Source organism: Lissotriton helveticus, chromosome 1_1, assembly GCF_964261635.1.
Source record: "Lissotriton helveticus chromosome 1_1, aLisHel1.1, whole genome shotgun sequence".
Classification (NCBI taxonomy): Eukaryota; Metazoa; Chordata; class Amphibia; order Caudata; family Salamandridae; genus Lissotriton; species Lissotriton helveticus.
Window position 1 is genome coordinate 1,282,796,331 of NC_136057.1, and position 17,801 is coordinate 1,282,814,131.

The 17,801-nt window shown below is 43.6% G+C and overlaps 1 protein-coding gene across 5 annotated transcripts in view; it reads right to left on the minus strand.

Moving 5' to 3' along the window:
- The window catches only part of CADPS2 (calcium dependent secretion activator 2), a 2,489,915-nt gene that overhangs the window by 342,640 nt on the left and 2,129,474 nt on the right, over nucleotides 1-17,801 (minus strand). For 3 of the 5 annotated variants that reach the window (XM_078680789.1, XM_078680802.1, XM_078680793.1), the window contains one exon: nucleotides 12,926-13,067. In XM_078680789.1, the coding sequence (XP_078536915.1) occupies nucleotides 12,926-13,067 (142 nt within the window). Of the gene's footprint in view, nucleotides 1-11,195; nucleotides 11,316-12,925; nucleotides 13,068-17,801 lie in introns of all 5 variants that reach the window. The other 2 variants (XM_078680818.1, XM_078680809.1) reach the window with 1 other exon arrangement.

Sequence of the window (17,801 nt, forward strand, 5' to 3'; positions counted from 1 at the left end):
GAATAATTGTATTTGGGAGGAGCATTTGGCATGTGGGATGTGGGAGGGAGCATGTAGAGTAGCTGGTCCAGTATCTGAGTTGCAGATTTTGCAACTAGTAGATCTAGGCTTCAATTCCAGCATCCACAGTTGCTTAATCTGTGTCATCCTGGGCAGTTCACCTTATGTGTTTGTCTCTCACTTGTCAGCAAAGAACATATGGGACAGTTAAGAGGCAGTTTCGTTTGTAGTCTGCACTGTGCACGAAATGAATTAATTAATGTTGCAGCAATTCAAAGTTACCAGATCCCCCCAACATGATGTCTCCCTCTTCCACACCATGACTCTCTCATCTTCCTCATCTTCCAAATTGTAAAATAGATGCACACAGGCTTAGAATGCGCGCATCACAGTGACAAGGACTAGCCTAAGGTCAAAGAGATGTCTGTTGATACCTGTTCCAATATCTGAGTTGACATCATGAAGCTTGAAGCTTGGTACCCTACAAAGAAAGCAATGTGGTTCAAGCCTGGTGTGGCCTGCTGCCCTCAGGGCACACAATGAGTGGCACTGCCCACTGCACACCACGGCCCACTCAGTGGTTAGTTTGTAATAAAATAAGTGTTGGGGCTCTCGTCAGGAGACATTTTGCACCAACCCATTTCTTCTGTTAGCGCCACCTAAAACAGAACCATTAAATCGGGGAGAGGATGTGGTGTAATGGGCAGAGTTACTGACTTCGGAGCTGGGGAATCCAGTTCCAGTCTCAGCGATTCTGGGCAAATAACTTAATCTCCCAATGGATGTGAATGTGTCCTTAGCTGGAGCTCATGAAAAGCGTCAGTGTTGATTAAGTGCGGTGCTAAGCAATGGAAACCGGTGTAAATCTAACCGCATAATACTTTTAAAAGAGCTGCTTGCATACCAGAGGATCAGCAATAGTTGCTCTTGGAAATTCACCCCGAACATTAAGGTACAATTGCAAGCAGATGTCCGCAGCGAGAGGCTAATTATATTGCAAGTAATTAAACAGACTGTGTGACACCACAAGGCTCTCACAGTTATGATTTTAATTCAATCTAGCATTTTCCGGTAGTTTGTACTTTAATATGTTGTTTCTTTGGTGTTCAAAAGACACAGGTGTAACAAAATCCTGAAAGAAAGCGGACTGCAAGGTGGGCTCTGTTAGCTAAGCAGGAAAAGCCTGCTTCCTTCCTCATACTCGGCCCTGGGGGCGAGAAACTGAGGTGTGCTGCTGCGGGATTCTCCAGGAGGGTAAGTGGTGGCATAAAGTCTGCAGAGAGAAGCACACCTAACCCTTCGGCTAACCTGCGTCTGGAGCTTGCTTTTTCAGGGATTTCGGAACCACCACCTCCATTCTGGAGATGAGGGGCCGCAGGGCACCAGAATGAGAGGGTCAGCCCGTTTGAGGTGGAATTTCCATCCTGTTCTCTCTGGCTGCACAAGACACGCGTTGCTTTGAATTTTTTTCACATGCTTATGCTTCCTTAAAGCGCTCTGAAGAGGCCACAGGGGAGCAGATCAGCACTACAACAAACAGCCTAAACAGCCACTATCTGCCTTATCGCTGTGACTGCAGAGGCGGGAGAGGAGAGAGGAGGGGGCCTGCAGGAGCAAGCAGGAACCATCTGTTAATTACAAACAGATGGTTTGAAAGCTCGCTCCTGCAAGGGTATCACCAAACGTGCACACGTTGCCATTCAAAGCAATGCAATGTGTGCACGTTTTTGACTGCAAAGCTGAATCGATTTCTAAAGGTCTTTTTCCTATGCAGCGCATGTGCGCTGCATAGGCGAGACCAAGAAAAAGGTGGTCCTGGCTCTTAAGAGAGACAATTGCTAATGCGACACAAAGAAATTAAAGTCTGAATAGGCATGTCTTTAAGGATTTCCTAAAATGTAACAAATCCTGTGATTTACTAGGGGAGTCTGGAAAGGTAGTTCCGGAGCTTTGTTGCCTTTACAGAAAAGCCCTTGCCTCACATTTCAGCCTTTTAAACTGTGGGATACACAGACGAAAGTAGTCTTTGGACCGTAACAGACAATAAGGGGCATAAATGTTGAATTCTGTTCTTGAATACATGTGTTGTTGTCCATGTACGGCCTTCAATACTTGGAACAGTGATTTAAAAATAATTATCTTATGCATGGAAACCAATGTAGATGTTCAAATTCCTTGGTAGAGGAAGCAAATTTTGGGAGACCCAAAGCCAGTTCAGCTGCCTCATTTTGAATCCTCCGCAACTACTGAATGAGACCTACCAGGAGTGCCAGGAACAAGGTGTTTAAATAATCTAAGTGATTCAAAATGGTGGCCTGGATAACAACATGATGAGCTGACCTGTGTAAAAATGGTAGAATCTGTTTTTCTAGTGCCCAACAGGTGAAAACATGTAGATGAAAGATGATTAAGCTGCTTGGCAAGGGGCAGCTTGCTGAAAATGTTTACTTCTTTACAGCGAATGGTGCCTAATTAAATGAAATGGTGTAAGAAAAAGGGGGTTCACCCAGTATAAGTCGCTGGGACCTGGGTACTGTAGGCACTGACAATAAGGGTCCCAGCAAATCCAGAAAGATTTAAAATGAATAATGAAAGTATAAAGCAAAATCAGATAACAAACAATTAGCATACATTGTTGTTTATTCACAATGTAGACACGCATTATATATCACAAGAGTGAGTTGATAATATACTCCAACGATATTCAAAAAAGTGCCCCTGGAAGGGAAGGGAGTGGTATGGTGAAGGATAGTGCAAATGAAATAGTGACATAAAAAGGCTAAGTAGCCAAACTGTACTATGTATATTTAATTGAACATAGATAAAGCCATCATCAATACAAAAGTTCCTTAGAAGCACAAAGCATACTCCACATAATACATTTAATGTTATGTTCATGGGGTGGAGCTGAAGGTAACAGAGAGCTGTCGACATTTCAACCCCTCTGAGATTGGCAGGCGTGAATAAAGTCCTTGCAGCGGGGTCTTCATCAGGACAGGGGCGGGGCAAAGGACCTATTCAGTAAGTAATAAATAATTTCAATATATCGTATAAATCCAGAGTTAATAATATTGATAGGCACATGAATAATAGACAAGACATACCGAGCGGTTGCTTGTCTTAGGTAGAGTTGGAAAACGCTCCTATCGGAGAGAGCTCCAATTCCTGTGGAGAAGAGGTGGTTCAGTTGTTAGGACTATAGTGATCAACTAAAAATAACTGAGTGAAAGAGAGGGAAATAAATTGAAAAGACTCACGGTGGTTGAAAAACCCCAAATCGGCGATCCAATCTGTTCGGAAGCCAGAGCAAACAATATATCACCTCCGCGTACACAGTATCTAAAGTCAATTTTGCATAATGATCAGAGGGAAGAAATAATGAGCGGGGCTTACTGTGGTGATGAATTAGTAGAGCAGCCCGCAGGTCGGAAGCAACGCGGTGAAGCCGCTGTAGTATGCTGACGTCGTCGAATGATTCAAACGTCTGAAAAGGTTGTTGAAATCAGGATTACTACTAGGGAGAGTTATGAGGGAAGCTGCATCGCATCCCGCATAGCAATGCGTGTACATACCTGGGAGGTAGGAAGTGAATCCGTCTGTTTCAGAAGCGCGGTCAACAATGGAGACCGGCTTCTTCCTGTTAGTTGTATCGTCTAGGATACAGGGTCATGTGATTGCTGACGTCGTCAGCAAAAAGGGAAGAGAGACTCGGAGAGCGCCGGTCGTTCAAACCATTAATAAACACTGGAAGCTGATTGCAGTTGATGTTGATCAAGAAAACACACCATTACACGAATTTAGAAAAGCTAAAAGCGTTAGGGACCATGTGGTGCGATCTTATCTACAGCCTAGGGAAGGACAGACCGTGACAACAATGTGGAATCTTCACCCGATTGTAGGGCACTACAGATGTGGGCATTGCAAGGCTTGTGGAACCACTGTACAAACTAAGGAATTCCAACACAACCAACGGACAGTACAGCTCAAATCACACACGAACTGTAATTCAACTAATATAATTTATGCCATAGTCTGCCCCTGTAATCAGATCTATATTGGGCAGACCCAACAGAAAGCGAAAGCTCGAATTCTACAACATACCAGTCGGATACGGTGTGATGTACAAGGTGCACCATTGGTTGAGCATTTTAAAGCTGCTAAACACCATCCTGAAAGCTTTAAATGGGTTATTCTTGAAAAATCCATATTGGGACTTCGCGGTGGTAGTATCACTAACATTCTAAACATCCGCGAATCTAAATGGATGTTTTATTTCGACTTAATCCGTAATGGTCTCAATGAGAATGATAGCTCTTTCTCCCAACTAGCCACCCTCAATTAAATGTGATATACTGACCCACTATGGTATGCTATGATATACTGACCCACTATGGTTCTATACTGCATTTATTTCCATCTCATTAGTGTTTTCTGTATTCAGGCGGCCTTTACCGTCATGTGACAGGTACGCTGCCGCAGGTTGATTGTTATTTTGGAGCCTTAGTATATTCAGTACATTTGCTAATTGTTATATGAAGATTTTCTGACCTTTCCTGGACTGTATTAATTGGTCCATTGATTGTATGTTATGTATGGTGCATATATTTAAGTTCACACTGTTCAAGTTTCGGCAATTGACCATGGTAATTCATATCTGGTTAGACCAGATAGTTTAAATGCTCCAATGTTAGCTTTTTATTCCATCAGGGTTACTTTAGAGTTAGAGCAACTATTATGAACACATTGGTCTCCGACCGGCGCTCTCCGAGTCTCTCTTCCCTTTTTGCGGACGACGTCAGCAATCACATGACCCGGTATCCTAGGCGATACAACTAACAGGAAGAAGCCGGTCTCCATTGTTGACCGCACTTCTGAAACAGACGGATTCACTTCTTACCTCCCAGGTATGTACACGCGGGATGCGATGCAGCTTCCCTCATAACTCTCCCTAGTAGTAATCCTGATTTTAACAACCTTTTCAGACGTTTGAATCATTCGACGACATCAGCATACTACAGCGGCTTCACCGCGTTGCTTCCGACCTGCGGGCGGCTCTACTAATTCATTACCACAGTAAGCCCCGCTCATTATTTCTTCCCTCTGATCATTATGCAAGATTGACTTTAGATACTGTGTACGCGGAGGTGATATATTGTTTGCTCTGGCTTCCCAACAGATTGGATCGCCGATTTGGGGTTTTTCAACCACCGTGAGTCTTTTCAATTTATTTCCCTCTCTTTCACTCAGTTATTTCAGTTGATCACTATAGTCCTAACAACTGAACCACCTCTTCTCCACAGGAATTGGAGCTCTCTCCGGTAGGAGCGTTTTCCATCTCTACCTAAGACAAGCAACCGCTCGGTATGTCTTGTCTATTATTCATGTGCCTATTAATATTATTAACTCTGGATTTATACGATATATTGAAATTATTTATTACTTACTGAATAGGTCCTTTGCCCCGCTCCCGTCCTGATGAAGACCCCGCTGCAAGGACTTTATTAACGCCTGCCAATCTCAAAGGGGTCGAAACGTCGACAGCTCTCTGTTACCTTCAGCTCCACCCCATGAACATAACATTAAATGTATTATGTGGAGTATGCTTTGTGCTTCTAAGGAACTTTTGTGTTGATGATGGCTTTATCTATGTTCAATTGAATATACATAGTACAGTGTGGCTACTTAGCCTTTTTATGTCACTATTTCATTTGCACTATCTTTCACCAAACCACTTCCTTCCCTTCCAGGGGCACTTTTTTGAATATTGTTGGAGTATATTATCAACTCACTCTTGTGATATATAATACGTGTCTACATTGTGAATAAACAACAATGTATGCTAATTGTTTGTTATCTGATTTTACTTTATACTTTCATTATTCATTTTAAATCTTTCTCGATTTGCTAGGACCCTTATTCTCAGTAATTACATGAAATGGCATAATTTTGGGAATTGCACCTAACAAGTGTAACACAAACTCACAGAAATTATGCTGGCATAATTTACATTTTGCCCAGGCCCAATTGCAATATCATGAAATGTAAGCCCAAAGCGCTGTCTTTCACAGAGGAGTAAAAAACAAAAGGTATAAAGTGGCCACAACAAGGAGTTTTAAACAAAAGACAATGGACCGATGAACACTTAAAGAATAATTTCTGAATTAACAATCACGGCAAATCAGGTGGTGGCTGAGCCAAATGTTGAAAATTGGCATGTTCTTATTAGACGGGCTAACTCACTTAATTTTCTAAGAACTGTTAAAAAAACAGGGCCAGAATGCAGGATTTAAGAGTCAAAATTAGATTGTAATTCATAATGTCTACGTCTTCATTTTAAAATGCATTTAATTGAAAGGAGATTTGGAACCTCATTCACCCTACTGAAAAATGGTTCACTTTCTGGCATCCTGGCTAGAATGACAGGCATATTTGTGGCTTGGGACAGACATCGCCCTCCTTTCAAATTTCAGAGCAGGCATAGAGGTAGAGTAGTGGATTTGCCAATAAAACCAAAATTCATAGAGGGGCTTAGGGTCAGGCCCGTCCAGCCACTGCTTTGTTAAAAATGGCTTTAACATTTTGGAAAACCCCGCAGGAGAGCATCATACATAGGGGCCTACTAGGATGTCCGTCCGCCACCCCCGAGGTGGAGGGACTGTCCGCAGGGGCAGCGGCAGTCCCTCCTGTGCAATTAGGATGTGACCGCCACCGTGGCGGTCACATCCCGTATCTTTAACCTTGTGGCGGGTGCTGCTTGAAGCAGCACCTGCCGCAAGGTTAAAAATGCATGCTTCACATTTACATGCACAAAGCGGCAGGCACCGTGCGGTGCCTGCCACTTTGTGCATGTAAATGCTGGGGGTACCATAGGTACGCCCCTTGAGCACCCCCGACACCCTGGGGGCCTGCAACGGGCCCCCAAACACCAAAGACCACATGCTTTTCCACGGCGGAAAAGCTGCCGTGGAAAAGCATGTTTTCTGCCCCATCCTAATATGGCTGGCGGTGTCTGAAAGACACCGCCACCATATTAGAGCTTTTCCACCACGGTCGGAACGTGACCGCGGTGGAAAAGCGGTGGACGGTCATCCCGTCCGCCGATGAGCCCCCAGCCATCCTAATCTGGCGGGGGGTCTTTGTAGACACCGCAGCGGTGAATCCGCATCCTCCGGGCCGGCGGTGGCTTCCGCCGGCCCGGAGGATGCGGATTCACCGCAATCCTAATCGGCCTCATAGTGTGGAGCTATGGGGCAGAAGCCTTCTACTATTGTTTTTATGTTATTGCTAGAGACAGCTTGTATACACTACACAGAGTCAGACTTTGGTCAGGACTAGATAGGTTTCTTGTCAACCTCAGTTCCTCGTCCTTTATTGATGGCTTATCCTTCCACTGTTGATGTCATGGAGCTTATTTTATCCAGTAATTGTTTAGCACTCCTGAGGAGTGCATGCCTTGACCTTCATAAGACTGACACGCTCTTTCCCATTCTCCCCCGACTAACCCAATTTCTCCCTTTGATGCTCCTGAGCAGCACCCCAGTTGCAAGACGCAGACCTTGATAATGCATTGGATGTTGTTCTTATGACATGTCTCCTCTTCCACCCTCTGTCCTGAAGCTCCTCCTCACCATACTAGCTGCCGAATGGTGCTATTGGTGATTGCCCTCGATATTGTCCCTCTGCACTATCCTGTGCTATCCCTTCCCCTGATGCTAGTAGCTACTGGCTTTGTCACTGCTTGAGGTTTTTTAATTTCACCTGCATTGGTAAAGCTAATAGCGGCGACTGTCCATGTTAAAAGTATTGAAAATAATGAAGACATTGTTTTCTGTACTTTCAAAATGTCCATTGCATTGCATGACACAGTATGCATGGAGTCTTCACAAGAAATGCTGTGATGAAGCAAAGCATGCTACAATAAACAGCGTGGGCGCATCTTAAAAGTATACAAATCTGGATTTTCTACACAGTTATCATGGCCGGTCCGGCATTGGCAAAGGTAATCACGTCACCTGTACGAAATTGGTGAAGCAAGGCAGATTGGCTTTGCTAATGCTTGTTTTGAAGGATCACTGTTGCCTCCTAATAGCTGAGTGCACATTGAGAAGGGGCAAGCGGTGACAGACAGCAAAGGAGTACTTCTGTACTCACCACAACCACCGCCACCTGCACAACAGCATTCAATGAGCTGTGAGGTTATTGCATAGGGGTAGTGAAGAGTAAGGCAAGGGGCATGGTGACTGCTCTCACACATTGAGGCTGGCAGGGAGATGGTGCACCCATCCCTGCTCCTGCATTGCCTTTACCATAAAGAGACTGGCTCGCCAGTGTAAGGAGTGTCTCCAGGGCAGTGCTTTAAATGAGCTGGTACTGTCTGGTACTGAGTACCAACACTTTTTTATTCTGAGACGGAGAGTACCTGTACTTCTTAAAAGAGACATAATACTTTTAATTTGAGAGTACCAGCACATTTCAGAAACAAGCAAGTACTCAGGCACAGAATACCTGCCCTTCTATTTTTCCATTCCAAGCACTGATCCAGGGCAATGCACGGGTGGAGAGGCTAATGACATTGCACCACTTCTGAGACAATGCACAGTCCAGATATAAAGTATGCAATGATCTGTGGTGCTCTTGTGCACTGCCTATTACATAGGCTGTGTGGTCACTACTAAAGAATAAAACAAAAGATGACCAATGACAACCCCTCTCCACATTTGGCCCAGAGGGGCAGCCATTTTGCAACTGACAATTTGTACACTTTAAATATGGGTTATGTAAATAATAAAACGTTTAAATGCCCTAAAATTGACATTCAGATCTGTCTTCTCAGTTCTTCAGTGCTTCATCATAGCAAGGTTCATTCCCAAACTCCGTCAAAATGGGCCAAATCACAATTTGTTCGGAAAGATAGACACTACTAACATTATTTTACTTAGTGCTTCAACCCACATTTCTGCCTTTTCCAAGCACAGGAAATAAAGTTTGCTAATAATATTCAGTTTTATGGGATACAATATACCCAATCACAGAAAGGTGGGAGCCTGAGTTGGCCTGGCTGGGATTGGAACTCATGACCTTCTGATCAGAGCACATGCCTGCAACAAGCGTTTGCCTCGCTGAATCATCCTTGTGGGTGAGCTCTCAAATGTATATAGTCGACTGGTAAGGTACTTACCTCCTCATATCCTGCTTGTTTGTGTAGCCTCTGTGTCCTTTGAACAGGATATCACACATTTATGACTATTTTGGCAATCTTGATGGGCAGGGGGATTAAAGTCCAAAACTGTTTACACTGTTTCCAGTCCTTCCTACGAGAATGACAACACTTTGTTCAGCTTACATCCTCTACGCCCCTCATCCACACCTCCCTCTGCAGCTCCTCCTCGGTGGTGTGCCTCAGGCTTAGAAAGAACAGTCCAAGTTATTTGGTTTTGACTGAAAACCCTGGAAGTCATCTTGCAAGCTGGAGGCACTGATGAATCAATATGAGCTAATACCTAATTCTACCCCAGGGCCTCCTCCCGCAAAAATATCAACACACTGAAATCTACAGAAACAATAAGTGAATGCCTTTGCTATTCCTCAAAGGTAGTTGCAACAAATGAAAAGTTTCCTCTTCCATTGGAAAGTGTCATTGATAAGAGTAAAACGTGGCTCTCGTAGGCAGCAGCGTTAGTATCTACACATCCCAGTGAGAGCTTTTAGTTTGACACCGTCCCTGTTCGTATCAGCATCACTGCGACTACATTCCCTCTTGAAGGGTAAATTTGGTGATCCTTCTGCCTTTGTTGCAATATTTGCCCCACTTTGACTGAAGAATCATCCTTCTTCTCATCAGTGTGCCACAATCAAATAATTCCCCACTAAAAGCCATCTTCGCCACTGCAGCATGCCTCTTTAGCAGAGAAATAAAAAACGAGATCAAACTGCACCATTAGTGCGATATTTCCAATGGCAACCTTGGCAGATGCATAAGACATTTAAATGGTGTTCCATTACTGACGAAGGCCCCCTTATGCATCTCCTGCCAAGCCAAAACGCGCTCTCTCTCACTGGGAGATCGAGAATCACGAGAATCAAACACTTCTGCTGCTTAAACACCCACTAGCCAACAGGAATCTAAAACTTTAAAGCCAGCTTCTCTTCTGCAGCTAAGAGTACCTATACATTTATTACATGCAATCGATATCCACCAGTCTCCAAGTTTTACTACCTAAAAACCTGGAAGCTTTCTTCCACTGACTACAATTACCCCTGGATTCCAGGCTTGATTCGATTAAATATGTGGGTGTGCACCATGCTTGCTTTCACACTGTTGAGATCTATAGAATGCTCCATTACCCTCACTCTTTGGGGAGCTCTCTACAAATACAACTGATCAAAGAGGTCTGGCAGACGAAAGGCCAGTGCAGTTAAGTATTGCAATGAACCTTCTTCAATATCAGGTTTATGTATTTGGTATCGATTGACAAACATACCCAAGATACTGATCTTCAGATAGGCGGTTTCCAAGCTCTTAATCTATGCACTATTCCCAAACGGAGGTAGAACTGAAACACATTGTTCCTGGCAAGATGTATCAGAGAAAATAGTGGCATTCCTTGCCTGAGTTCTATCAATGGATACGTGCAACATTCATTTCTTTTGTATAGGTCTATGACACAAACCACAATAATCCCGTTTAATATTAAATGCTGTCACGGTAAACTATCTGGCCACTGTAAACGAGGACAAGAGTTGATGTATTCGGACAGCAAATACAAGAAAGAGGCGGAAAAACTAGGTAGTCTGCATGAGCCTGAAAAATAGAGAATGAGACGCAATTGTGCTAGCGTTGTCAAGGTACAAGGTACCTTTGTGCAGTAAGATAATGCACATGTTGGTTGCAAGCATCCCGTTGCAGGAGGGGTCACCAGTCAATGTATGTTTTGGGCAAGTGTTGTTTGGTGTCCACATACACATGTAGCCCTAATGACAATTGAAAGCTGCAGTCTGAGTCAAATAATATTGTTCTTGATAATTCATGAGGTATTTAACCTGCAGCTCACTGCTAAGCTATACACACCAAAGGGAACAGGCCCACGCAGTCTATCATAAATATCCAACAGTACAACACAAACCACAAATACAAAACTGGACTTCACGCTGGGCATGCCATTTAAACATGCAGGCCAAAGAAGGGGAATACACACGTGGAATCATATAAAGAGGCAATCCAAGCTGGCGCGGTAAACCTAGGGATCTGCGGAAGATTAAGAGCAAGGCTTGGAACTTTTGGTAGGGGCACAGTGGGTAGGTTGTTGGTGATGCTCCTGTGAAAACAAAACAATTCAAGAACATAATACAATGAATATCTTGCTACAAAGACATACATAGTAACCTTTTTTCAAAAAGACGGACCAAACAAAGAAAGGTGTTCCTTTAGTGATAGACAAAAGTCAATGAAGTTGCTGTTGGTGTGCCAGAGAATGAATTCAGAAAGAGCAACAGCAGTGGACGACCAACCACCACTAAAACATATTTTGTATTTTTGGCCACCAGGATGGACATAGTTTGTGGTGGGTGATACATTTCGCTATTTCCACTTGTTTGCCAGCTTAAATGAGTAGTTAGTTATATGTTAGTCTTATGTGATTTGTCCTGGCACAATCACCCCAGCATTTTCATGCCATTTAGATATTTCTTTCCATTCTGTGTCCCCATTTTTAACACTTAGGGCCTCATTACGATGTTGGGCAGACTCACATCCGCCCAACATCGCTGTGATCTCGGGATCTACCGACCTCCGACACCGTCATTACAATGCCACCCCACATAGTGCGCTCACATATTCCCATTTCTTTATGGGAGCTTGTGCTGTGGCCGTAAACCACCCGTAGAAGAAGCTCCCATAGAGAAATGGGAGAATCTGTTAATCCCTGCACCATATGGCAGGCTCCTCAAGGTACCTGCCCCGCGGTGCAGGGATTAACAGGGGGCATATAGGTGCCCCCTCAGCCCTCAACCGGAGGCTGTGGAGGAATGGGGGCTCTGCTAGGGGCCCCCAAAGTTGCTTTCTGACAGGCTTTCCAGGTTGGGAAGTCCAACATGGAAAGCCTGTCGGAAACCAACATCATAATCCCGATGGCGGAACCGCCGTCCTCAGGGATTATGTTGGGCCCTCCAACTGGCTGACGGTCTCATGGAGAATGACCATTCAGTTTCAGTTCCGACCGCCTACATTGTTATTAGGCGGTCAGAATTGAAACCAGAGATGTCGGTCGGAAAGCATCCGACCTGTGTTAAGGGGCCTTTCAACCGACATCATAATCAGACCCTTTAATGTTTGACATTCCAGGGTCTTAACTTCTCTCAAGTTACAATTAAGAATAAAGGAAACCATATGACATATGCTACATGAGATCAGGAAATGTATCATATGTAAACTAAAAATCATCTAGATGAAAGACGAATTCACAGTAGATAATGTTTTAGAAATGGTACATTACTGCATCCTTCAAACTAGGTCTTCCATGATGTCAAAAAACGAGTTCGCACTCAACAGTAGTAACTCTCTGAATTCTCTAATGACAGGGAAACCGGTATTTGCATTTCTGATTTTCTTTCTGTGCCTGACCTTCAAACTATATATCTTATCGATATAAAAAAACATTAACACAACCACCATGCGTCTAAACATCCCTATCAACAGTCAATGGATCAATCAACTGCAATTATAAAAGAAAGAACCGATTAGCCGGGTCAATCAGGTGGCGCATCTTTCTTGCCGATTGCGCGGATTCCTGAGGCAGAGGTGGAATATGTTTTGAGATTTCTGAAACGTGTGTTGATACATTGAAAACTGCATGTCCTACCACCCTGCATGCATATTTACACTTTAGCTTTAAGATATCGGATCAGTACTCCTTTCTAGAGAACTTACTTGACAGGCTGCCATGTCTCTTGCTCGAACCCTCGATGTATGGACTGGGCGATGGAGGACTCCATTAGGTCAATATAGCGAATGACCAAGGGAACAAAGCATTCCTGCAGGTGTTTATGAAACTTTCCATTGCATAAAAGAGCTTCAAAAACAAAGAACAAACAATGACCATTTCAATAAATTCACATTTAGCTACCTGTTATACAATAATAAGGCAATAATTTAAAATATGTTTTCTGGTTGAAGGGCCATATGTATCAATGTTAGGTTTTGCGATTCTCAAATAGCGAATTTTTGGGAATCGCTATTTGAGAATTGCAAAACGCTATGTATGTAGGATATGCAATACATTTTGCAAATCCTACATATTCCTTAATTGCGAATCGCAAATTGCGATTCGCAATTAAGGAATACCTCCCCATTCATTCCTATGGGCCTAGAGGCCCATAGGAATGAATGGGAAGACATTTTAAATTTGCGATTCCCAATTAAATAATCACAAATTGAGAATGCAATGTGAAGTGTGCCTGGGTGTCAAAAGGACACCCTATTGCACCCGTAAAATGAGCATGGGTGCACATGTGGCGCACATACATGCCCTAAGGGCATGTGTGTGAGCCACCTGCCACTTTGAAAAATGCAAAAATGTGCATTTTTAAAAGAAATCGCAAATTACCACCAACCTGTAGTTGGTGGTAATTTGTGATTCCTTATGCCATATTTGCACAACTTGGGTGCTTCATACATTCCATTTAAGGAATCGCAATTTGCGATTCCTTAAATGCATTTGCAAAATAAGGAATCGCAAATTTTGCGATTCCTTAATTTGCGGGACAGTTGTGCTTTCATACATAGCACTAGGCCAAATTGCGATCGCAATCGCTGAAATTCTGCGAATTTCAGCGTTTGCAATCGGAATTTGCCTTGATACATATGGCCCGAAGTAAAGTATTGAACGCATAGACACTAACTCTAAACCGAGATGATGCGAAAACATAATTTGAAGACCATACAGTTTACCTCTTTCATCCCCAAAATGTTTTAAGGAAAATCAAATTTACACAAGTTTACAAATTTCAATGACAGGTGCGGTGCAAAATAATGTTTTCTCTACGTAGTTACTTATTATGTTGCCTTATATCGTGCCTCACTGTCACCAGGAGGCCAATTTGCAACACCAGAATGTTGTAAGCTGATGGATCCTGAGACGCCCCTCGCATCCAAGTGATGGGAAACGTTGATATAGAAAGAGAAGAGTCTTCTATCTAGCATCAGATGGTGTACTAAATAAAAAAACATGGCACCAAGTTACGATTCAGTAAGCCATTTGCACTTATAAATCAGATTCACAATTGCAAATGGATGGATGATCCTCTGCAAGGAATCCACAAAAGTGACATTGCAGCTCTATATCAATTTACTTCTATAGCCTCAGAGCCAGATGTAGAGGGCTCTACCGGCAATTAAAGGCCCGAGCTGATATGTAGGGCTGATATGTGGAACAGTGTGGAGGAGGCCTATGAGGTCCAACAAGGCCTAGGTCTAGATGATTTAGTATTTGGCAAAATGTCCAGTCTGAAGCCTTTGATGCTAATCAGTTCCCAGTTGGTCAGGAAAGTATTCGACACCTAGCAGAGTATCCGCTTCCAAAAGCTTCGGCTGAACACAACGGCAGTCGCAGAACAACAAGGCTACATAGCCTTAGAAGATGAACGAGATGCAGTAGAAGAACCATTTGGAGCGCTCTATGTACTGTGATGTGCCTTCACATGGTTACTGTGGTAGGAAAGGTCACAAAAAAAAGTGCTATGGCAAATATTGTATATATTTATGAACGCTTGACATTAATGTTTTTGATTCACTAGTCCTCTGTCTATTGAGTAACAAAGGTCATATTTTTGGGACCTTTCCTACCACAGAACGTGGTGGATAGGTCTACTAGTGCACATTAATCACGTGACAGCACATCACAGTACGGCTGAATGTACAGAGGGTGGAGCCACATTGCACTACGCAAGTTGAGCATTTAGGTTATGGCAGGGTTCGGTTCCATCAATATGCAGGCAACAGAGGAATGAGTAGGTGCAATGGCCGGGATGGTATCCTTGATGAAGGAAGGTATAGCGCACATACGGTTTTGGGCAGATACCACTAACCATGGGCAACAGTAATTTCTGAGTCTGCTCTGTTCCACTTGCAGTGTGTGAATACAAGATCCATCTGCCTCTAAAATCCTTAGCCAGCTTCAGATTCCCCTCGTTTAAGGTATTTGCTCCTACCAGCTATGCGCCAATGGTATTGGTTTAGAGATGCATAGGTCTGGACAACAGCAATACATCAAAGATATATCAATACTCACAACTGATACTGTAGCCTCTCATTACGAGTAGGTGGGTGGCGAGGAATGCACCTTGGTGTAAGTGTGACTACAGGGGTTCCGGAGCCCTTCCTCCATGGGGCCCAGATGACCCTTAATTAGGGTACCTAAGGGACCTAGGAACATTGGGTGGTGACAAGTGTTAGACCCACAGTATATTAGCATATACAAAAAGTATATTGTATTGTTATTGCATTTATATAGCGCTTACTACCCTTGGTGAGGCGTAAAAACGCTTTTTTGGCGAGTAGCATGCTACTCTGGGACCCATAAAGGATTAGTATTGAATTAGTATAGTGAAATATGAAAGTAATTAAAGTAGTGGATAGGTTAGTCAGGTATTTGAATGCGGAAGGATAGAAGAGGAAAATAAGTTTGTATTTATATAGCGCTTGTTACCCCTGATGCGGTGTTGAAGCGCCCTTTTTTGGGGGGGCTCACAGAGGATCCAATGTCCATCCTGATAAACTCGATGTGCTGCTAGGCAGAAACTTGTTGACATTTTAGTGAGTTTGGGGTACTAATCCCACTATTCCTAAGTTTTAATACCAAGTAGTACCTTATATAGTACAAGCATTGGCACAGCCAATAGGTCTCACCTTTGGGACCTTATAAGTATTTAGTTATGCACTCCCCCATGAATTGTGTGCATGGTATCTACACACCAGCAACTACGACGTATTGCCTTTATGAACCCATCCCCTAGTGGTGTTTTCTGTATCTCTGATTTCTATATTCAGCACTTAACAGGGAAATAGATACAATCTCAGGGAGATGTGAAGTGATTGGGGATACACAACATCTGCTCCCACAAACGGGGCATACATCACCGTCCTCTACTCGTCCCCTACTTCACAAACTTGAATTATTGTAATAAAACCAAGAGCTAAACAATGTGTCCTCTGCAAAAAAGATGCAGAGGGCAAAGGGCCCGCTGCCTGAGAATGAGGGGGAGTGTCGGCGGTGGGACAAGGAGCCGCTAATGATGCTGTTTTATGTAGGGGGCGATGGATGGAGTGGAAAGAGGGAAAGAAATGGCAGGAAGAGGGGAATTAGCACATCAATGGCGCAAGATGCAATCCCCCAAAAATTGTGTGCATGGTATCCACACACCAGCAACTACGACGTATTGCCTTTATGAACCCATCCCCTAGTGGTGTTTTCTGTATCTCTGATTGCTATATGCAGCACTTAATAGGGAAATAGATACAATCTCAGGGGGGTGTGAAGTGATTGGGGATACACAGCAGCTGCTCCCAGAAACGGGACATACATCACCATCCGCTACTCGTCCCCTGCTTCACCAACTTGAATTATTGCAATAAAACCAAGAGGTAAACACTGTGTCCTCTGCAAAAAAGAAGCGGAGGGCAAAGGGCCGCTGCCTCGGAATGAGGGGGAGTGTCGGCATTGGAAGGGGGAGCCACTAATTATGCTGGTTTATGTATGGGGCGATGGATGGAGTGGAAAGAGGGAGAAATAAATGGCAGAAAGAGGGGAAATGGCCTCTATCAGGAGATGTAAACCCCTAGTTAATGAAATGTTAATTAGATACCGCGCTGCATGCCTTCCTAGCTGAAACAATGAAAGTTACGTCGTGGCTCACCTCTGGAAGTCCATGAACAAGTAAAGCGACAGCATCGGCCACTCGAAGAGTCTCTTCGTTGTCAGGCAACCAGGATACAAAGGCTGCATTATCAGAAGCGAGAGCGCGTGCGCTCATTAAAGTAAACAAAGATGGCGTTGGGCTGTCCACATAGGCTGTCCTAAAAGTGGGCAAGGCGGTAACCCAAAAGCCTGGTTTCCAATCATGCGCCCTCGTTTAGCATAAACGAGGACGCAAGTCAATTGAAAAGAAGGACGTGGCTTAAAGCCCCCTTCTAAAATCGTATCGATTCCAAAAGCCCTCGGATGGCGAGAGTAGCGCATGCGCTGCTAACGGCAGGTGAGACCTAAAAAAAACAGACTGGCTTACCACATTGGTTTTTAGTCTGTTTTTCACAGATCCTAGGCTATTAGTAAGTGCCTCCCTGATCTCAGTGGATGTCCTTTAATGAAGCATGACACCTGGTGGTGTATGAGGACACCCCGTCACACTTTTGTGTGTGTCTAGGAGCAGGCTGGTAAGTATCCAATAACAAACTGTGGTAGGATTGTAAAATGATATAAAATCACTGGGGTGAGTTTTTTGTGTAAAATTGAAGAACGTGATGTAGTGCAGGCAAATTTTACTGAACCTAGAATATTCCTTATGGTAAAGGAAATGGACACTACTTTTATGAACATATACTCCAAGTGCGCATCAGCTGCGCTAATGAAATGCCTTCAAAGAATCAACAACACACAATACCAAGCTGGGCACACAACTACATGCAGTGTGGCCTCCTTTTTGTGTTTTCTCAAGTTATTATGCTGGTTTCTATACCTATACTGATAAACTGCATGGACAGGTGGTAGCCAATAATAGTCTGAACTAAAGTTTTATTGGCAGAGACTGAT